This window comes from Myxine glutinosa, chromosome 1 (assembly GCF_964187855.1).
Source record: "Myxine glutinosa chromosome 1, kmMyxGlut1.1, whole genome shotgun sequence".
NCBI classification, from domain to species: domain Eukaryota; kingdom Metazoa; phylum Chordata; class Myxini; order Myxiniformes; family Myxinidae; genus Myxine; species Myxine glutinosa.
In genome coordinates, this window is record NC_136261.1 from 110,075,825 (window position 1) to 110,099,810 (window position 23,986).

At 48.4% G+C, this 23,986-nt stretch overlaps 1 protein-coding gene across 1 annotated transcript in view; it reads left to right on the forward strand.

Moving 5' to 3' along the window:
* Positions 1-23,986, forward strand: part of HSDL2 (hydroxysteroid dehydrogenase like 2) — a 100,603-nt gene that overhangs the window by 29,789 nt on the left and 46,828 nt on the right. The window contains exon 8 of the mRNA XM_068116961.2: positions 15,415-15,501. Coding sequence (XP_067973062.2) covers positions 15,415-15,501 — 87 coding nt within the window. The remainder of the gene's footprint in view (positions 1-15,414; positions 15,502-23,986) is intronic.

Consider the following 23,986-nt stretch of genomic DNA (forward strand, 5'->3'; position numbering starts at 1 on the left):
CTTTACACTATTGCGCTCCCTCGTCATTATAATCCACACTAATCTACCTGCGTCCCCACTACAGGTATCAGTCACTAACTAACCTTAACGTTACCTAAGGTCATCTTCTCTAGATCCCTACACACAATATCCTAACCCACCCGGGCTAGTTTTCACTGCCATACACCCCATAAGCTATTGCTCCTTTGCCCCCCCTCAAGGGAAGGGTGGCAGGGATGCCATCCCACCACATCGGGGCTCTCTCACTACCAATTTTGCACATCAAATTTCAACAAATCAAAAATTTGCCAATCACTACCCATCATCTGCCAATCACTACTGCCAATCCCTTGCCAATCATCAAATTTTGTTTTTCTCTAATTTTGGGTCCAAAACACTAACCTCATCACCCAGTCTACTCACTACTGCCTCTCGGTGCGCCAATCCCTGTCCAAAGCCCGGCTTCGTAAAGCCAAGCAATGGATGCTGGTTGTTTTGTGCCTGCGGCTGGATGCGTCCGGCACTCGGTGCAGGGACGGGGGCTTACCCGGGCCGAGATCCCATGCATCACCTCGGCGTGGAGCCATCCAATGTCCCGATCTCGACCTGCCGGCACGTCTCAACAAAACGTGGTCGCCATAACGACCCTTCCTATCGGGCTGCCAGCTCCGCCTAGTGGAGCCTGGACGCGGCCGTTCAAAGCGAGGCCCGGCACGCACCGAGGGCCTGCTTCGGCTAAAAGTCGCTCTAACCTCTAACCCGTGTAACGTCGATGCTTCACCTGGACGCTTACACCCCGCAGCCCGTTCCTTGCTCACACATCCAGCTGTGCCCATGCTCCTCGTACCCTTCCTTACACACCCAGGTACACCCATTCCACTCACAGCCTTGGTCACACACCTGACCACCGAACACTTTGGCACACATTCGTTGCTCGCACACCTCACCAATACACCGCTTCGCACCCCCTCCTCGGTCACCTGCTCTGTGACAATCACAGGTGTGCTCTCATTCGCACACCCAACCACGTGCCTCACCACCAACTCCAGCGTGCATTCCCACTCACGCTCTACCATTCCAGGTGTGCATCCTTCCATCCCAGGTGTACATCCTCGCTCACCTGTCACAACTAACTCACGCTCCATGTCACTCCCACTACTTTCACCTCCATTCCTGACAGCGCACTCACCCTTACTCTTGACAGCGCACTCTTTCCTCATGCACCTGTCCGTCACACACCTTTCTCGCGCACACTCTCCCGTTACACCCTCTGTAACACTCACCACAGGTGGACACTCTTCCTTACTTCTGACAGCGCACTCTTTCCTCATGCACCTGTCCGTCACACACCTTTCTCGCGCACACTCTTGCATTACACCCTCTGTAACACTCCCCACAGGTGTGCATTCTTCCTTGCCTTTGACAGCGCACTCTTTCCTCAGGCACCTGTCCGTTACACACCTTTCTCGCGCACACTCTCCCGTCACACCCTCTGTAACACTCACCACACCGCGCTTCCATGTGCTCCCTCGCACACGCGCTACGACCGACTCACTCTCGCCAGCACACTCACTCCTTGGCACACACTTTTTCCTCACACACCCCAGAGTCGGACTTTCTTGCACACCTCCTTTTTCGCACACCAGACCTGTCGCACACTTCACCAACGGCCTCTCACGAACACCCGGGTCTATCTCGACCCCCAAGCTTCTTAAATCCCCTGGCGCATCATACGCACGACCATATTGGTCACCACTTACACCGGGTCCTCTTCCTCTTCGCTTCTCCTCCATCACCTGCGAATCCCTCATCCGGTTAATGAGCACATCACGATCCAAACACAGACTTTGGACCAATTCTTTTATCTCCTCTTTTATCTCTTTGTTATCCCCTCTCCGTCGCTTCTTAATTTCGCTCACCCCTTCTTCCACTTCTTCTAATTTGTGCCTCACCTCTTTTATTCCCCGGTACGTCTCCTCAAGCTCGTCCTCCAAGGCTACCTTGACCGTTTCCATGTGCGTCCTCACCTGCCGGTCCTTCGTCTCCATTACCTCTATCACCTCGTCCAACCTCGTTGTCAGTCCCTCACGTACCATCTGACATTCCCTCTTCGTCGCTACCAAGTCATCTTTTAGTTCTTTCTGTGTCGCCTTTAAACCTCCTAATACCGCAGTGTTCCTTTGAACCTGCTCCACTAACTCCGTCTGTCCCACCGTCAGCTGCTCCACCTCCTGCGTCAGGTCCTCTATGCCCCCTTGTAACTTTACAGTCCCCTTTCTCACCTCCTTTTCCATGTGCTCCTCACAGTGCCTCACCTCCTCGCGCACTCCTCCGACCTCCTCACTCACTCCTCCTCTGATCTCCTCTCCCATCACTTGCATCTCCTGCCCAGATGCCACCCTCATCTGCTCCATTTCCTCCCTGTGAGCATCCAGTTTGGTTTCTACCCCCATTCTGACCCCCTCTATCTGCTGCTCCATTTGTTTAACTTCCCTTTCCGCTTGGTCCCTCATGTCCCTCAATTTGCCTTCCATACTGTTTTCTAACCCCTCTAACCCATTTTTCACTCCCTCTATTTGATTCTCTTGAGCGGCCATTCTGTTTTCTACCCCCGTTAACCCAGTTTTCACTCCCTCTATCTGATTCTCCTGGGCAGCCATTCTATTTTCTACCCCCTCTAACCCATGTTTCACCTCTTTTATCCCGTTGTCTAACCCCTCAAATTTCTTTTCTAATCCCTCACCGGTACCCCTCATTTGGCCCTCTAATCGCCCACTATCAACCCTCATTTGGCCCTCCAATCGCTCACTATCAACCCTCATTTGGCCCTCCAATCGCTCACCCTGAGCATCCATCCGGTTCCCCAATTGGTTACTCTGCAGTTTGAGGGACGCCTGCATTTGCGCCATAAATTGCTCCATGAGGACCTGCATCTGGGCCATCCCTCCCACTTGTGCAGCGGGTGCGGCCGCCGTAGCTATGTGCGAGGCGCCATTTCGCGCGTCTGCTACCCCCGCTGTTTCGCTCTCCTCATGTCCCTCATGTCCCTCAATTTGGTCCTGGACCGACCCTGCTTCACTCTCCCTAACCGGACCCCAGCCGTCTTGATCCGCCATAGCGCGACTTTCAAAATTCGGGTTTTGTAAAACAAAACGAATTTCGGCCGCTCCAAATTTTGACCAAATTTTTTTTTTTTTCCTCTATTCGTTTTTTTTTTCAAAATTTGGTCGGGCCTCGAATCTCACTCCCGACACCAATTGTTACAGACACGACTTTGATGTTAAAGTGGGCCGAGCGGAATGGCCGTCGTGTCCGCACAAATTACCCGACTATACTCGACGTTGACGAAGTCGCGCGATGCTGGCTCAATAAGAAAAAGAAGACACCCGGCTGGATTACAATAACACAATACGACACCAGGGGTTCAGTTCTCAAGACCTCCGGAGGAGGTTATATTAAGGCGGAAGGTTAGATTACAACTACAAGAGGGACAGCATAGAAAGACAAGCACTTAGACACAATCTTATATTATTCCCAACAGACGACAGATAAACGGGACAAAGCTGACTCACACGGGGATTGATGGAAAGGACAGGCGGGTAGCGATGGCTCCAGGTGCACCTGGGCTCAAAGGTCAGAATCGACTCGGTCCGGTCCAGAGATGCGGGGAGGTCGCAGCGCTCGGATGGCGTCTTGTCTGCTCAAGCTGGGGGCGCATCTGACGTCACATCCGGCGCGGGGCCGCGTATATCCGGCGGGGAGTGACACGCCCTCGGCTCGTTAGCTCCGCCTCGTGGAATCGGCACGTTGCTTCTCATTGGGTGCGTGCGGGGGGTTTACCAGGCTCCGCCCTTGACGAGGAGCTGACAAGGAGCCCCTTCGTGGTAACCCCGTGGAGCGCATGGTCTATGGCGCTAATCGAGCCGGTGTGAGGACGCATCCTCCCCCGCTCCGCCGCCATCTCCTCTGTTGTTGTTGTAATTGTTGGGGAAGAAGATGGAAGGAGGTATGGGAAAGGTCCTAAACTCACTACTGATGCCATATAATCACATTCTGGTGCAACGAAGAGTCATAATTAATGGAGACGAGGCCTTAACTGACATAGAATAAGAATAACTAGGAAGATGTCCGAAAGTTGTCTACGTGTGGTGCGGTGGACCTGGGCACGACATTTAATGGGGGAATAAGGGGAAGGTCGGCTCTACTGATTGTTATTTACATGCAATGGGACTAGGGAATGGGGGATCGGGGAAAGTTGGGGAGTATTGGAGAAAATAGGGGAATATTTACAAGCGGATATGGAGGCCAAATTCCATATTCGCAACAATATATATATATATATATATATATATATATATATATATATATATATGTATATATATATATATATATATATATGTATATACATGTATATATATTTATATATATATATATTTATACATATATATTTATATATATACAGACTTGGCATTTAATATGGAATTTTTTTTTTTTTCTTGACGGGTTTACTTTCTGAACTCGGTATATCAATCTGGTGAGTTTCTTTTACGCTTCGGTGATTTCTTTGTTAAAAGAACCATGTCACTGATTGTCTGTCGCAGGAAGAAGTCAATAACAGGACTATATCACAGGTGGCGTGACAAAATGTACGGACAGGTACATTTGACGATTGGCTTCACAATCAGGTATATAAGGGTTGTTGCGTTCTGTATTAGTGGAAAACAACTGCTGCACGTCTACAAATGTTATTGCCGCTTCCCCTGGAGATGGTCCGTCAACTCGACAATGCTGTTTGTCATTTAGTGGTGGCGTTACGAAATTCCGGCATGAAACAGCGTGCTATTGCTCGCCAATATGGCATCACTCAAGGTCAGGTGTCAAAGATCCTGAAATGAAATGCTCAGAGGGGTGTCCCTACTCCAATACCGAGGTCAGGACGTCCCTGCATAACCACAAGGAGGGATGATCGCTAGCTGCACCGGTTAGTCTGCAATGGCCGTACCAAGTCAGCTAATCGGCTTAGGGCTGAGTGGCAGCAACTGACAAATGTGCCTGTATCCAGAAGGCTAGTCAACCAAAGACTGGTTCAAGCAGGCTATCGTGCCAGGCGTCCCCTGAGAAAGCCACGTCTGACCAGACAACACCACCAGTGCCGATTGCAGTGGGCCAGAGAGCACCGTCAATGGCAGCCATGACACTGGAATCACGTGATCTCAGTGACAAGTCTAGATTTCTGGTCTATCCTCAATATGACCGCATCTGAGTGCGCAGACAAGTGCATGAAGCCAACGACAAAGATGAGTGAACTTTGGCGTGGCTCTTCCTTCTGTATGCATTTTCTACACACATCACACATCTCACACACATATCACCATACATACTTGACTGATATACATGCCTGCTGTTTTTGTAGACTCAGAAGAAGACCTTTGTTGGTCGAAAGCTTGTCGACAATTAAAGATCGACGTCCTGAAGCTACGTCCGCGTCTTATTTAATCTAACGATTATATTTATATATATACAGTATATATTGTTACAGACGTGGCTTAGATGTTAGTTTACCGAGCGGTTTTGGTATGACCACGTCTGCACAAGTTACCCGATTATACCCGAACGTTGACTAATCGCGCTACGCTAGGTCAATGAAGGAAAAGACACACAGCTGGGATTCAAATGACACGACACCAGGGTTCAGTTCTCAAGACCTCCGGAGGAGGTTATATTGTTACGGAAGGTCAGATTACAACTACAAGAGGTACAGCATAGAAAGACAAGCACTTAGACACACTCTTATATTATTCCCAACAGACGACAGATAAACGGGACAAAAGGCTGACTCACACGGGGATTGATTGCAAGGAAAGCGGGTATCGATGGCTCAAGGTGCACTCTTGGCTCAAGGACAGGGTCGACCCGGTCCGGTCCAGAGATGCGGGGAGGTATTCAGCGCTCGTACGTGGCAACTTCTCTCTCCAGGCTGGGGGCGCATCTGACCTCACATCCGGTGAGTCGCTTCGTATATCCGGCGGGGAGTGACACGCCCTCGGCTCGTTAGCTCCGCCTCGTGGAATCGGCACGTTGCTTCTCATTGGGTGCGTGCGGGGGGGGTTACCGGCTCCGCCCTCGACGGGGGACTGACAAGGAGCCCCTTCGTGGTAACCCCGTGGAGCGCATGGTCCGGCGCGCATTGTCAATGGCGGCTAACCGAGCCGGTGTGATGACGCACACTCCCCCCGCGCAGCGTCGTTGTTGTTGTAATTGTTGTTGTAGTTGTAGTTGTAGTTGTAGTTGTTGTTGTTGTTGTTGTTTGGGGAAGAAGATGGAAGGAGGTATGGGAAAGGTCCTAAACTCACTACTGGTGCCATATAATCACATTCTGGTGCAACGAAGAGTCAGAATTAATGGAAAGGAGTCCTTAACTGACATAGACTAAGAATAACTAGCAAGATGTCCGAAAGTTGTCTACGTGTGATGCGGTGGACCTGGGCACGACATTTAATGGGGGAAATAGGGGAAGGTCGGCTCTACTGATTGTTGTTTACAGACAATGGGACTAGGGGATGGGGGATTGGGGATAGTTGGGGAGTATTGGGGAAATAGGGGAATATTTACAAGCGGATATGGAGGCCAAATTCCATATTCGCAACATTGCACCCTTCTCTACCCTCGGGGCGTCCCGACCCGATAAATTTTTACCTACTTTAGTGTGGCACGCAATGTAGTTCCCTCTACTATTAACTCTACCCTGAGTGCGACAGTTTTACAGATATTCACAAATGAGTAAATATGTCCCCCTGCGACGTTGCACCCTTCTCCTCACAGAAACACACCCACAGGATAACCGAATCCGGAAAGAATCCTCAAACTAAACATACAGCCGGTAGGGAGCATTATTTACACAAGACTACGCTGATATTTACACTACGATCCAGGACCTGTTTTTGGAGGAACACATGCAGATGTTATGCATAGAGAGAGCACGCATGCTAGCATCGATACACCAACCCACGAGTGCTCTGTGGCCTACGGCCTTTAATAAGGTGCAGAGCACCCCTTCCAAGCATCAAGCACCACCCCATCACACAGTGAGCACCATCCGGTGCACCAATAAAGTGTTTACAAATCACCGGTGGTGTCGCAGCCGGCCGATGTTCTGCCGCTGGTCTTGCCTTCGTGTGGTGCACTTGGCCTTCTTACTTCCTTCAAAAAAATAAAGAAAGGCGCCAACCGCGTCCATTTCTATATTGTGGCCTTCAGTGGTGTCAACTAAAAGTGGTTCACCTGCATGGCATAGGTGCCACGTTGACCCATAGGTCCATCCACGGGTGGTGCTTGGCCGCAAAAGAGCTGCGGTCCATGGTGGGTGGCCACAAACATTGCGGTCCATATGGTGTATCGATCCAAGCAGCAAGCAGCGAAAGTGCAGGCCCACAATTGCGTAGCCAGCACCTCTCTCTCCTCTCTCTCTACCCCAAAGCCAGATCCTCGGAGGTGGGAGACAAAAGAAGCAGACAAGTGAGTAAGGTGGTAAGGGCGCAAAAGTGCACGCAATATAAGATGATGCACACTGGGGGCACATGGGAACCCGGTGAGACAGGTACGTTCCTACCGTACGCCCCCCCCCCCACCAGGTAACCTACATGGCCCCTCCCTTACCCCTTACTGTATCCACAAAACACAACACTACCCATAAACATCTACTTTACAAATCAACAAACATCCCTACTGTCTTCCCCGTTCCTCCCATATACCAAATTCGTCTTCTCTCCCTCCTAACCAATCAAATTTGCCATTTTCAACTCAACATCATAATTTGCCATCTCCAACTCAACATCATAATTTGCCATCACCAATTCATCATCAGTCCCTCCTAAGGAGGGAGAGATGGAATCACCCCAATGTCTCATCCACGTCGTGATGCGTCTCACAAATCCACACAGCAATTCTCATTTCTGCAACACAAACAAAGAAAACACAGGTGTGGAGTCATCATCATCACCACAGGCAAGTGGCTGCGTATGGTGCGACAGGTTCATCAATCCTAACTATTTCCTAAATGACTTTAACAACTTTACACTACCCGGGGTCTTTCTCCGGCCAAACCATTGGCCCTCTTACACTATGGGTTCTAAAAACCAATTCCCATTGGCCAAACTGTGGTGCTTTTCAATTTGGGGTCTCACTCCCCCGATTCATCTCCCGGTGCCCTCGCACAATTTCTGGGCTGTGGCGTGTACCTCTCCCAGTGGGTCTACCCACCTGCACACCTCCACCACTGCAGTTGCCTCCGAGCTTACCTGCTCCTTACCCTAACCTAACTACCTGGGGAAGGCCCTCTGGCACTCTCCCCACTCGGTGCCCTCTCTGGCACTGGGCTGCCCGATCCACACCCGGGATCCTCAGGCACCCACTCACAACTACCGGCTCCCAGAGCCCACCTGCGGCCTCACCTGGCCGACATCCTCACAGTGGTGGAGTGCCCAACCAACTACACACACTAACAGGCTACACGCCCAGCCATTTCCACAACACTAATGCACCCATTCACAACACCATTCTGCAACCGCACCACAAATGCCAATATCCAACCACAATTTACCTGTACCCTCTACCTAACACTTACACTACCCGCCCCGGGTACTCGTGAAAGGGGTCCACTCTTCCCCATCCACACCTTCGCACCATGCACACCACTCCGTACCACTTACTCCAACTCTCTCCACACACCTGTACTTGCACACCTGTGCTCTCACACCTGGTGCCACCTGCACCCTTCTCTCCCCAAGCGCATTCGCGCTGATCCACAACACTCACTACTCATCCACTGCTCCACACACCTGTCCAGTTGCACACCTGTGCAATCACACCTGTTCGATCACACCTGTTCAATCCTCACCTGTTCAATCCTCACACACACGGCATCATCTCAGCTAACTACTCCCCTCTGAAACTTGCGCTTCCCAGTCGTCCCTTTAAACTATTGCGCTCCCATGTCATTATCATCCACACTAATCTACCTGCGTCCCCACTACAGGTATCAGTCACTAACTAAACTTAACGTCACCTAATGTCATCTTCTAGGGCCCTATCAATATAACCTAACCCACCCGGGCTAGTTTTCACTGCCATACACCCCATAAGCTATTGCTCCTTTGCCCCCACACATGGGAAGGATGGTGGACTTGCCATCCCACCACATCGGGGGTCTCTCACTACCAATTTTGCACATCAAATTTCAACAAATCAAAAATTTGCCAATCACTACCCATCATCTGCCAATCACTACTGCCAATCCCTTGCCAATCATCAAATTTTGTTTTTCTCTAATTTTGGGTCCAAATCACTAACCTCATCACCCAGTCTACTCACTAATGCCTCGGTGCGCCAATCCCTGTCCAAAGCCCGGCTTCGTAAAGCCAAGCAATGGATGCTGGTTGTTTTGTGCCGGCGGCTGGATGCGTCCGGCATTCGGTGCAGGGACGGGGGCTTACCCGGGCCGAGATCCCACGCACCACCTCGGCGTGGAGCCATCCAATTGCCCGATCTCGACCTGCCGGCACGTCTCACCAAAAAGTGGTCGCCATGACGACCCTTCCTATCCAGCTGCCCGCTCCGCCTAGTGGAGCACGGACGCGGCCGTTCAAAGCGAGGCCCGGCACGCACCGAGGGCCCGATTCGGCTATAAGTCGTTCTAAACTCTACCCCGTCTAACGTCGATGCTTCACCTGGACGCTTACACCCCGCAGCCCGTTCCTTGCTCACACCTCCAGCCGTTTCTATGCTCCTCGTACCTTTCCTTACACACCCAGGTACTCTCATTCCACTCACAGACTTGGTCACACACCTGACCACCGAACACTTTGGCACACATTCGTTGGTAGCACACCTCACTAACACACCTCTTCGCGCCCCCTCCTCTGTCACCTCCTCTGTGACAATCACAGGGGTGCTCTCATTCGCACACCCAACCACGTGCCTCACCACCAACTCCAGCGTGCATTCCCACTCACGCTCTACCATTCCAGGTGTGCATCCTTCCATCCCAGGTGTACATCCTCGCTCACCTGTCACAACCAACTCACTCTCCTTGTCACTCTCACTACTCTCACCTCCATTCTTGACAGCGCACTCACCCTTACTCTTGACAGCGCACTCTTTCCCCATGCACCTGTCCGTTACACACCTTTCTCGCGCACACTCTCCCGTCACACCCTCTGTAACACTCACCACAGGTGTGCATTCTTCCTTACTTTTGACAGCGCACTCTTTCCCCATGCACCTGTCCGTCACACACCTTTCTCGCGCACACTCTCCCGTTACATCCTCTGTAACACTCACCACAGGTGTGCATTCTTCCTTACTTTTGACAGCGCACTCTTTCCCCATGCACCTGTCCGTCGCACACCTTTCTCGCGCACACTCTCCCGTTACATCCTCTGTAACACTCACCACACCGCGCTTCCATGTGCCCCCTCGCACACGCGCTACGACCGACTCACTCTCGCCAGCACCCTCACTCCTTGGCACGCACTTTTTCCTCACACACCCCAGAGTCGGACTTTCTCGCACCCCTCTTTTTTCGCACACCAGACCTGTCGCACACTTCACCAGCGGCCTCTCACGAACACCCGGGTCTATCTCGACCCCCAAGCTTCTTAAATCCCCTGGCGCATCATAAGCACGACCATATTGGTCACCACTTACACCGGGTCCTCTTCCTCTTCGCTTCTCCTCCATCACCTGCGAATCCCTCATCCGGTTAATGAGCACATCATCACGATCCAAACACAGACTTTGGACCAATTCTTTTATCTCCTCTTTTATTTCTTTCTTATCCCCTCTCCGTCGCTTCTTAATTTCGCTCATCCCTTCTTCCACTTCTTCTAGTTTCTGCTTCACCTCCTTTATTCCCCGGTACGTCTCCTCAAGCTCATCCTCTATGGCTACCTTGACCGTTTCCATGTGCGTCCTCACCTGCCGGTCCTTCGTCTCCATTACCTCTATCACCTCGTCCAGCCTCGTTGTCAGTCCCTCACGTACCATCTGACATTCCCTCTTCGTCGCTACCAAGTCATTTTTTAAGTCATTTTGTGTCGCTCTTAACCCTCCTATTACCGCAGTGTTCCTTTGAACCTGCTCTGTTACTTCTTTTTGTCCCTCCGTCAGCTGTTCCACCTCCTGCGTCAGGACCTCTATGCCCCCTTGTAACTTTACAGTCCCCTTTCTCACCTCCTTCTCCATGTGCTCCTTACAGTGCCTCACCTCCTCGCGCACTCCTCCGACCTCCTCACTCACTCCTCTCCTGATCTCCTCTCCCATCACTTGCATCTCCTGCCCAGATGCCACCCTCATCTGCTCCATTTCCTCCCTGTGAGCATCCAGTTTGGCTTCTACCCCCATTCTGACCCCCTCTATCTGCTGCCCCATTTGGTTAACTTCCCTTTCCGCTTGGTCCCTCATGTCCCTCAATTTGCCTTCCATGGTGTTTTCTAACCCCTCTAACCCTTTTTGCATCCCTTCCATTTGATTCTCTTGAGCGGCCATTCTGTTTTCTACCCCCATTAACCCATGTTTCACTCCCTCTATCTGATTCTCTTGAGCGGCCATTCTGTTTTCTACCCCCATTAACCCATTTCTCACCTCTTTTATCCCCTTGTCTAACCCCTCAAAATTATTGTCTAACTTCTCACCGGTACTCCTCGCTTCGTCCCTCATTACCCCCATTTGGTTTCCCATTACCCCTAATTGGCCCTTCAATCGCTCACTCTGAGCATCCATCCGGTTCCCCATTACCCCCATCATTCTGCTTTCCATTTCTTCGCTATTCTGGGCCATAAGGGCCTTCATTTGTATGAAAAACAAGTTCCAATCCACCGGGGGCGCTGCCACGGTCGCGGGCGTGGACGCCGTGGCCATCTGCGAGGCGCCATTTTGCGCGCCCGCTACTTCGTGCGTGACGGCGCTATTTTGCGAACCTGCTACCCTCACTGCTTCGCTCTCCTCGCGTCCCTCAATTTGGTCCTGGACCGACCCTGCCTCACTCTCCCCTACCGGACCCCAGCTGTCTTGGTCTGCCATAGCGCGACTTTCAAAATTCGGGTTTTTATTTTCGTAAAACAAATTCAAATTTCACCGTTATAATTTCGCGCGGGAAACGCGCTCCGAATCGATTCTAATTGTTACAAATTTGGGCCTAATAAATTTAGTCCCGGGTTCGAATTCCACTCCTCGACACCAATTGTTACAGACGTGGCTTAGATGTTAGTTTACCGAGCGGTTTTGGTATGACCACGTCTGCACAAGTTACCCGATTATACCCGAACGTTGACTAATCGCGCTACGCTAGGTCAATGAAGGAAAAGACACACAGCTGGGATTCAAATGACACGACACCAGGGTTCAGTTCTCAAGACCTCCGGAGGAGGTTATATTGTTACGGAAGGTCAGATTACAACTACAAGAGGTACAGCATAGAAAGACAAGCACTTAGACACACTCTTATATTATTCCCAACAGACGACAGATAAACGGGACAAAAGGCTGACTCACACGGGGATTGATTGCAAGGAAAGCGGGTATCGATGGCTCAAGGTGCACTCTTGGCTCAAGGACAGGGTCGACCCGGTCCGGTCCAGAGATGCGGGGAGGTATTCAGCGCTCGTACGTGGCAACTTCTCTCTCCAGGCTGGGGGCGCATCTGACCTCACATCCGGTGAGTCGCTTCGTATATCCGGCGGGGAGTGACACGCCCTCGGCTCGTTAGCTCCGCCTCGTGGAATCGGCACGTTGCTTCTCATTGGGTGCGTGCGGGGGGGGTTACCGGCTCCGCCCTCGACGGGGGACTGACAAGGAGCCCCTTCGTGGTAACCCCGTGGAGCGCATGGTCCGGCGCGCATTGTCAATGGCGGCTAACCGAGCCGGTGTGATGACGCACACTCCCCCCGCGCAGCGTCGTTGTTGTTGTAATTGTTGTTGTAGTTGTAGTTGTAGTTGTTGTTGTTGTTGTTGTTTGGGGAAGAAGATGGAAGGAGGTATGGGAAAGGTCCTAAACTCACTACTGGTGCCATATAATCACATTCTGGTGCAACGAAGAGTCAGAATTAATGGAAAGGAGTCCTTAACTGACATAGACTAAGAATAACTAGCAAGATGTCCGAAAGTTGTCTACGTGTGATGCGGTGGACCTGGGCACGACATTTAATGGGGGAAATAGGGGAAGGTCGGCTCTACTGATTGTTGTTTACAGACAATGGGACTAGGGGATGGGGGATTGGGGATAGTTGGGGAGTATTGGGGAAATAGGGGAATATTTACAAGCGGATATGGAGGCCAAATTCCATATTCGCAACAATATATACAGTGTCCATTTGCACCAAACCAGACCAGGTTTTCAGGGCAAACCCCCACATGCTGGTGACACATTGCGGCACTGGCACACAGCTCTGGTCATCTTCTTTGTCCTGTTGTTCGGCGGAATTCTGACGCTGCGAGCCGAAAAGATACAGCCAGCAGCCAGGGAGACGCCAGCTATCCAGAGCAAGGCCAAGACACAAGAAAATCCCAAAAGAGCAAGAAGGGAATTCACTAAATGTCACCCCTGCTTTATTGGTTCAAGTCAGCCTCACCAGCCCCCCCCCCTCCCCCCACCTCTCGGGTGGGCCCAGAGCTGTCTGTTGCTGTGAGCCAATAGCCAGATGCCACGGCAGCTGTCTCGACCATTTATTAAGCCACTGAAGCCCAATAAGGATGCAGCCCAGAGTTTCCCACTTTCTGGGGTTCAATTTCAGCCTTGTTCCCTTTAACCGGTTGAATAACTTGGTCAAATTTTCAGCAGTCCGCTGAAATGTGGGTGCATTGACAAAAACATAATTCAAATAGGCCAGACATGTCTACCATGGTAACTGGTAAGCTAATTAGGACACACTTCATCAAATGTTGCAGGGTCATTACAAGACCCAAACTGCATGACCACAAATTGCCAAAGTCCATTTTTTTTATTTGAAAAGGCTATTTTCTCCCAACTGTCCTCATACATTTCCACCTGCCAATACAAACTCTTCAAATCCAATGTAGCAAAACATTTTGATCCTGAAATTTAATTCGGGGTATCATTAATTTGTGGCAGGGGATACGAGTCCTTAAGTGTCACATGATTTAGCTGGTGATAATCCACACCGAACTGAGTGGTTCCATCTTTCTTTTTCACCATCACAATGGGTGACATTCAAGTACTCGTCAAGAGTTCAGTTATACCTGCTTCAGCATAGCTTGCACCTGTTCCTTAGCCTCCTTCCTCTTGGTAAGAGGGAGTCTCTGTGCTGGCTGTCAAACATACTGAGCCTATCAGTGTTAATTCGATGCTTGACCGGACTTGTCCACCCAACACTGTCAGGGAGAGAGTGAGAAAACATCCAAGCACTGATCAAATCCTGCAATGCTTCCACTCGTTTTTTCGTCAAACCATTACTACTACGTGTCACCATTTCCACCACATTCCCGGACAATTTTTCCTTATCGTGTCTCCCCCTCACCTGGTCTTGTACACTGACATCTGTCCTCACCTTGGTGAGTGACTTCCATAACAAGATAACATCTGGCTAACTCCCCTCCCCCCTTGAGGGTATGCGGCTCGTCAATCAAATTAAGCAGGTAAACCACCACTGTGGAATTACATGTTGCTGAGGACGTGTTTGTAAGTGTGGATCAATTCTATTCACTCCTGAACTATTGGATGGAATGACTTGAAAACTGAAGGTTGTGCTCATGTGCATGGGTTCGTTTTAGGGGTAAAATAAATTCACTCCTGGGGGTTTTGGGTTGGGGGGAAAATCCCACCTATTTACAAAGATGTGTGTTGTATCGCACGCTGCTCCTGGTGTGGGGGGGCGGGGGGGGGAGTATTTCACGCCATCTCGTCCATAATTTTGGGTGAATTCACCTGTTTAAGGACTGATTCTTCACTCGTCATACTATAATATGAGAACTGTCAGTTTGTGTCTTTGTTTGTTTTGCTTCTATGCCCACATGAACTGTTCGACGTAATAAGTTGAAAACTGTTGGTTATACCCAGGGGTTGCACGGGAAGGTTTTTGCCGATATAATGTTTTTGTAGTCCTGGCTGTTAATAGAGGTGGGGATGACCCACAATTCTCTTTATGTACATATGTATGGGAGGGGATATAACAAGTCAAACTAAAATATGCCAGTTCTGTGGAAATTAACCCCTTTTGTCATTCTGGGGTAATCATCCCTTCCATAAGAACTGGTTTTCTATGCCATCCCTACATACTGAATCGATGACCTTTGTAACTAAAGAAGTGTCCGAGACGTGCTGCAAACAGATGCATGAAGTTTACGGACTTATCTAGCAATCTCAATGTGTCAGCATCAGATGCATTAAGATTTACCTAAATTCTTCCTGTATCTACCCCACAGGGCACCCACTAATTCCAGATTTCTTCTTGGATGATGTGGAAGGGATGCAGAATATGGCTGTGACCAGAGATGCTGCCAGCGGACAAGGTATTTGGATATTTGTCAACAGGATTTGGACTGATGCAAATGCATGTTGAGTGGTCTTTCAATTTAATTTCCTCAGAGTGTATCCAATGGCAGTAGCGTTACCTTGTGAAATATTGCGCATCTTTGTGGTGATGGTGTAAAACGGCATTGCTAACTCTTGGAAATGAATACCATGGGAACTTGAATGTCTCAGTAATCATAAGCAAATGGCGGAGCCAGCTTTATTGTCTGATGTATAGCATTAGCATCCCACGTGTATAACATGACGTCTATGCAATGTTGTCTTACCAATACTTTTAGCAACATTATTGTTGTTACTTGCAAAATCGAAGATTTTTCAAGTATAGTATATTGATTGGTCTTGTGCGTTATTCTGTCTGTGTGTTTGTCCATTTGTTTGTCTATCAATTGCCTACAGGTCACAATTTTAATCCGATCTTCATGAAACTTCACCAGATGGTAGAGTTGGTCAAAAGGAAGAAGCCTGTTGATTTTGAGGTCAAAGGGCAAAGGTCATCTTGAAGTGAAATTTCTAAAATTGTCATTTTTCATCCAATTGACTTGAAACTTGAACAGCATTTGCAGATTGAGTCAATAAATTGGTAAACCAACTATTTAATAATTGGTAAAATTGGTAAACCAACTATTCTAATATCACCAATTTTCATCTGAAAAATCATCAATTTAAATCCGATTGACCCAAGCTTTGATAAGATCGTCAATTTTATTGTCCCCTGTCGCACCGCGGAGCGAAAGGGAGACTATGGTTTTCCCCTCCGTCCATGTGTGCGTCCGTGCGTGTGTACGTGCGTGCATGCGTAAGCGAAGGACCGAATTCTAATTTGGTGTGTGGGTGCAACCCACGTCAAAATCCAAGATGGCTGCTGCCATGTATGTCTGAACCTTGTGAGCGGAATATCTTGAAAAATAAGCGAAGTACCAACTTCTCATCTGGTGTGTGGGTGTATCTACGCATAAGGAAGAACGCTATTGAAAATTTGGTCGCCACGTCAAAATCCAAGATGGCCGCCACCATATATATGTCTGAACCTTGAGCGAAATATGTTGAAAAATAAACGAACTACTAACTTCTAATCTGGTGTGTGGGTGTATCTACGCATAAGGAAGAACGCCATTGAAAATTGGGTCGCCACGTCAAAATCCAAGATGGCCGCCGCCATGTATGTCTGAACCTTGTGAGCGGAATATCTTGAAAAATAAGCTAAGTACCAACTTCTAATCTGGTGTCTGGGTGTATCTCGGCATAAGGAAGAACGCCATTGAAAATTGGGTCGCCATGTCAAAATCCATAATTGCCGCCGCCATGTATGTCTGAACCTTGTGAGCGGAATATCTTGAAAAATAAGCGAAGTACCAACTTCTAATCTGGTGTGTGGGTGTATCTCGGCATAAGGAAGAACGCTATTGAAAATTGGGTCGCCACGTCAAAATCCAAGATGGCCGCCTTGCGTCTTCCACTTTGTCAACTCACATCACCACCGACGGGGGACCTAGGCGTAACGCTTGTTCTTAATGAAATGGACAATTTGATGTATCCATGGCAACATTTTGGGGGGGGGGGGGGAGGTGGATTTTGCAAGTATTGTGCTCTGCAAGACGTCTTCTTGTTTAAAATTTTATTTGGAGATTATGTAATGTTATGCTTTTCTTTTCGTTTTTTTTTTTTCTCCTTTCGTGTGAGGCCTAAATACACATTATCTGACCATTCAGCAGAGAAACCGTTTCTTGAAGTGGAGATAAAACTCAGCTACATTATTATGACCAAGATGCATCGGCCTAAAGTTAAATTCTAGAACCTGCTAACTCTCCATCCACCAAGGGATTAAGTTTCCATTCTTAATATTGGAATTAAATGAACAATCTTGTGATTTGGAAACTCCAAACCGTATTGGTGGTCACAAAGCAATTTGTTTGAAAATTTCTGTGAAACCAAGTAAGGACTGATTTTGATTTTTTGTGTGCAGAATAGCAACTAGAATTGCTGCTGTTGCTGTAATCTTGATTTTGCAACATTCGCCATGGCCTTGAGGTTCCATCAGCTGGCTTTTAATTGCACCACATTGGGCTGTAAACAGCTGACAGCGCTGAAAAGTTTCAAATGTAACGGCTCGTGTATGACAAAATAAATGGGAATTTTTGTGCATTATAATCTTTCTACTATTCTCGAAGTAATTGCGTTTTATAGGGTGCAGCGGATGACAAAATGCCAATTGATTTATGGAATTTTAAATCAATTTACAAAAATCCCAAGCAGATATGCCACGCACCAGTGTTAGTTGCATAATGTAGATAGTTTCTTGGGAATTACTTTATATCTACCAAGAGCCACGATGGTTCTACCTCGAGAATGTGGTTCATGGTTCAATTTCCAGCAAAATTTAATCTCAAACATTTCCATTCTGATGCAGTCCCAGCAAAGGGGACCACATCCTGGGGCATGTTTTCTTAGTTGACACTGTCCTATCTCCATATGGGATGTAGATTTTCCTTAATGGGGTGCGCTGCATATTTGGCAATACTTGCCAAGATTGGAGTGCTGAGATATAGATGTGATTTGTTATGGTGGACCCAAATGACCTTTAACTGTATCTTGATTACCTTATTATACTTTGTAAATATACTCGTAGATTATGTATGCTTGTATATGGTTATGATTTGGGGAAGTCCTAAGGCTATCAGATTCGGTTTTGATCCATTCGATGGTGGCTGTGTTCAAGACTTGAATTATCAGCACTCGCCCTGTGTGCGGGGCTTTAATTGGAAGGCTGAAATGAAATGGCAAAATATCAGAAATTGAAGGATTTTTTTTATTTTAAACGATTTATATAAACATCCGTTAAATCATATCACACGCAAATCATCAAAATCTAAACAGTATTTGTAGAATTTCAATAAAAGCCACATTAGTTAGGCAGCTTAGCAATTTTTGGGGGAACGAGTTTACAAAAGTACCATTTTTATTTTAGTGGTTCATTGGACCATATGCAATAGAATTAGGACCAGAGGCAAGACATATACAGTTTGACTTTTGCGCAAATACGACTCGCACAGCATAATATCGAGCAACACATTTATGCAAATAAATCATCAGCTATTGGACAACACAACACAACATGCATTTTAAGGCCATTTTCCCTGCTAGAGCGGGGGTTAGCCCATCAGCTATTGGAGTTAGACTAAAATCGTAAATACATAAATTGCTGGACAAATTACCTTGAACAACATGTTGTCTGTTCTAAAGCTATATTGTCATTACAATTACATCCTTGTAGTTGCGTACATGTTAGATATATGAGAGGTGCGTGAGTCACAAGTATAACTCATTTGTATAAACACTCGGTATTATATTACTAATTATTATTACATGGAAGCGTAAGATTTATTATGCAGGCATGCATAAGTTTTACAAATAACACTGCATGTAATGTAATAAAAGTTAGCCTCCTTGTTGAAAATATATACATAATTGGTTTTGTCCTTGGTTTTTGGCCAATAAAAAGGTGAAGAACACTGTATATTTTTTGCCTCCGGTCCTAAATCTATTGTATATGGTCTAATGGACCACCAAAATAAAAATGGCGCTTTTGTCAAGCCGTTCCCCATTTTCGATAAATATTCTGCTAAACTGCCTGACTACATGCGAAACTGCCTGCTGCTAAACTGTTCATATCGGTAAATATTATTCCATAGTGTTTTGAAAAACTGGAAAATTGAAAAAATTGGAAATTGGAAAAATTGGAAAATTGGGAAAAATTTGGAAAAACAATCTAGCCTATTTTACTCCAGGGGGTCCCAGGATTACCCACCCAAAATTTAGTTGCGATCAGTTCAGCCGTTTTTGCGGTACCTGGGAACAGATAGTCGGACAGATGGGCAGACATTTGGTGAATTATAGTAAGAAGATTGTGAAACCAGTCCCACAAGGATGTACTACTTATCCCCAAGAAAACGGCACACTTTTTTTATTTATTTATCAAATGAGGGCAAAATAGGGGGTGCGACTTATACATATGTACAGGGTACACCTTAGCACAGGTACTCGCTTTGAGACGTGAGTCATTTGCGTTTTCATCCCCATAATTGCAGGAACCCACAGCTTGAGTTCCCTTGGTGATATCAGCATGCAGCACCAGAGAGTGCGGTTTTTTTTTTGTTTAAGTCATTTTATTCAGCTCATTTAAGTAAGATGAATCTGTAACGTAACATGCAATGGATTTGTTTTAATTTGCATCATCCTGATGATCACTGGACCCAGGTATTCTCACCGGAAGCCCACACCCACACAGAAGCTGGCCACTCAAATATTGCATTCCCCCAGAAATCGAGTAGAGAAGAAATGTTAAATCGTTATCTGTATTGTGCAAGTTGAGAGTAAGTTGTAATTAGTTTGTGTACAGTGGCAAGTTTAAGGTGACAGTGCAGGCAGAATATGTCTTGAATTGGGTCGGTGTTTGTGTTGATAGGTTTTAAATGTAGACCGTGGGCCGAACAAGCTAAATGTGTCTCGTTTTTTTTGCTTTCGTGACCCACCTCTGATATCTAGCTGAAATTTTGCATATATTTATTTTAAAAATCACATAAAGAATTCATAACTCTGTCAGTTCAAAAAGTTGCACATTAATTAGTTATGCTAATTAGCAAAAACTATAGCACGATTTGTGTCCATTATTATATAGCTGTGTATAACTAAATGGGAATTCTAAATATAAAGTATTGTTATGAATTTGGTAATGCAACATCTAGAGCTAGGTAGATCTGAATAGGTAGGTATTCGGCTGTCGTGACAGGGACTCTACATGTAATAAGTTCTTGATGTTTAGGCGTTTGTCGGGGTAAGATGTATGATTGTGGATCTACCTGGAGGTCCGAGTGTTAAATAGTGAGGGATTAAAGGTAACGCCCCTGTGAGTATCACCTAGTAATCAAACCTTTGTCCTTTATGGCACTGCAAACCACATAAACATTAGTTAGGTCCTTAGCGCAACATTAAATAATCCCCTTTCCCTGACAAGGACTTCGTATTAAATTGACAGGAAACCAGGTCAAAAACACCGCCACGATTGGCCGCCACCGTGTACACCTCCAAAGGCCTACAAACCTGGCCGGCACGTGTTATGCCAGGACCGCAGGGTCGCGTAACGGGGGAGATGTCAGGAGTCGCGGGAGGCTTTGATTGGCTGAAGAGTGCGCAATGTGACGTCATCGGCCACCAATATAGGCGACGGTCGGACGCCATTTCAAGAGTTGAGTTGAGTTCGTGGCAGGCACTGGGAGACGCAGGCAGGCACCAGAGAGTTGAGCGGTGGTGGAGAGTTGGAGAGGACACGCCATTCCAGTCGCAGTTCGAGTGCAGTTCGGGTTGTAGGGAGTCGCAGGAGACACACGAGAGCACACCCAGTTGGCACTGAGCAGTTCGTTGGCACTTGGCTGCCAGCACTCCCGCGTCGAGTCGAGTGGAGTTGAAAGGAGTCCTTCCTGTCCCTGGTCAAGTGGAGCCGCTGGCCTGCGTCGGACGCGTGGTGCTTGGAGCGAGGGGCCTCGTGGTGTGCGATCGGGCCGGAAGGAGCGGTGCTGGACACCAACAATACAAGACGACAAAGACAGATAAGCCCGATCTCCGCGTATATTTTGAACGACGGGACGTGTTATTTTCGTGATTAATCTCCCTCGTTTGTGTTTGCTGTCAGTCGTGTGGGGACGTCCCGATTTAGGTTTATTAGAGTTATTAGATTTACCGGCGGGCTTTTTCACTGGCTTTACTTTTCCTAATAAACCCTTATATTACTTTTTGTACATAATATCTGAACGCAGTTTTCCTGGGTGTTTGATTTTAATAGATAAGGTTGCGGAGCCTTCGCTGCGGCCCGCCATTCCGCGCGTTGGTGTTGAACTTGAGTCCGCCATTGAGTGTTCGCCTCGGGAGTTAAAGTCTCGCAAATCGGTCATCCGTAACTGTGGTGTTAACCACGGTTACGCGACAAGTGGTGTCAGGAGTGTAGGATTTGAACCCGTCGGACAAATTTTTTTGTCCGCGGCGAGACATCGACACGGTCGGACAAATTTTTGTCCGCGGGGCGACATCGACACGGTCGGGCGTACATTGCGCTCGACGTTCGAACGCAAAATTTTTATAGTTGAGGCGGAGAAATTTGATAATCAATTGGGCAAACGGAGCGCGATATCGCGTCTTCGTCAAATTTAAATTGTGTTTCAGGAATTATTAAAATAAATACGCGCGCGGGGAACGACCTTCCGAAAAGCGGATGTCGGAGGTCGACGAGATGGAAGTACGCAGCGAGGCCTCCGTCAGCGTTGGGAGTGAGCCGGAAATAGGGGAGTTTGATGCAGAGGTGAGCCTTGGAACCTCCCTCGTCCCGAGCACCAACTTATCCCCCTCCCCCACCGGGGAGTCGGGAGCAGTAGGAACGGCCCCGACAACCGACCAGATGTTGGGTCAATTGCTTCGAAAAATTGACGGGCTGGAAAATAAAATGAGTAAGGAATGGAGGGAAGGAATAAAGGAAATGAGTGATCGATTGAGTATTAAAATTAATGGGCTGGCAAATAAAATGGGGGCACAGGAGAAGCCAAAGGTGGCAAAAATTGAATCGGAATGGGGGGAAGCTAGATTGGGAACAGGAGAGAGTACGGCCCATGCAGATGTGCACGGGGCTCAGGAGCCGGGAATGGCAAAATTGGGAATTGCACAGGGAATGGCAATTGAAGTAAATGGGGAGACCGCAGGTCCACAGGTGGATGGGGAATGTCCACAGGTGGATGGGGAATGTCCACAGGTGGATGGGGAATGTGTACAGGTAGAGGGGGAATGCCTGCAGGTAAACGTGGAGAGTCCACAGGTGAGCGGGGAAGGAAATTTGGAATGTGAGAGTTGTAATGGGGAATGTTTCCCACATTCTGGCCTGGTTGTTTATCGGGACCGTGTGGATGTCACAACACCCCAACCGGGGGATGAATTTGGAATTGTGCAGCACCAGGGCGGTGGTGCGGAGCAAGAGGGGGTAGAGTTTTTGGGGGTCCATGCGATAGAGCCGGACCGGGTATTTATTGGGGATATTGATCAAAGCCTGGCGGGGCCAGGAATGATTTCTAATGATGATGATGAGGATGATTTGATCCAGCGGCTGGAGACCTGTGACAGTCCCATGGAGGTAGAGCTTGTTCAGGCCCAAAGGAGTCTGGGGGAAGAGGTGAGTTGGTCCGAGGAGGTGGTTGGAATGACCGAGGGGACGCTCACTGTACACTGCTATTTGGAAACAGAGGCTCCAAAATTGGACAACCAGTTGGGGGAGTGTGTTGGCTCCGGGCTGGATTTGGATCTTGGAGGATCGGGAGATAGAGCTTCTGGAGATTTGGTCCCTGTAGGGAATTTGGATCAACTGCAGGGAGGGGCAGAACAACCGGTGGTAGAGGTTGTTCCCTGCAGCTGCGGGTTGGCAATGGGAATGAAAATTTGTAAAATAAAATGTAAAATAAAATTACAATGGGAAATTGATTTGGAGCAGCCATGGTGGGGATTGGTCCCCGGGCTGCGGGATTTGGACATGGAGAGGTCATGGGTGATGGCCTCGGGCAAAAGTTGCCCCTTTCAAAATTTGGGTATGCCGGCCAGCTGGGGGGCTGTGATGGCGAGATTTGGACGTGGGGTCCAGCCTTGGGTGTCGAGGTACGACCTGGGTCCCACGGGGGGTCTGGTGGAGTGTGGCGTCCCTTGTCCGTCGGGGCGCCGTCCGAGCTGGTGGCTCGGGCCGGCAGGGTCACCGGACCCTGGTGGGGGTTAAGACCTCCAGGGAGGTCCGAGGTGGTTTCTCAAGCCTGGGATGGCAAATATTGAGGACCACTAGGGGGAGGTGTTGTGGGTCGCGCTTTGGTGGTGGCACTGTGGACGGCCAACTTGGGACTGATGTGGTGACCACCCGGGCATGCGGCCTGGCACTCTCCTCCAGGGACTCTGGGACAACCAGCATGTGGTGACCTGGCATGGTGGTTGGTCTATGGACGCGGGTCAAACCGAATGGACAGGGATGGAGATAGCCTGCCGGACAACCATTGGGGCATCTGTGGAACGTGATGGTGTGAGTGACCTTCCACAGATGCTCCGTTGTGATTTATGGACTCTCGGGTTGGGAAGAGAGCCATGGGGATGTGAATCGGGAGATGTGTAACGCGCCGAGCATATGGGCCATGCTCGGCTGGCATGTGTATGGCAAAGCATCCTTCGTTGGTGAGGTGAGTGAAATGTGACAAATGGTTGGCATGGGTAATCTGTGGGTTAGATGGAAATTTAAGGGTGGATTTTGAAATGCCATGGTGGACACTGTACAGTGACGCCATTATTGATCCAGGTGTGTAGACCAAAGTGTTGGAGGCTGTGATGAAATTAATAGGGTAGCAAGACACAGCTTTCAACTGGTTGCGGGGGCAACTGTGCTGATATTTGGGACGC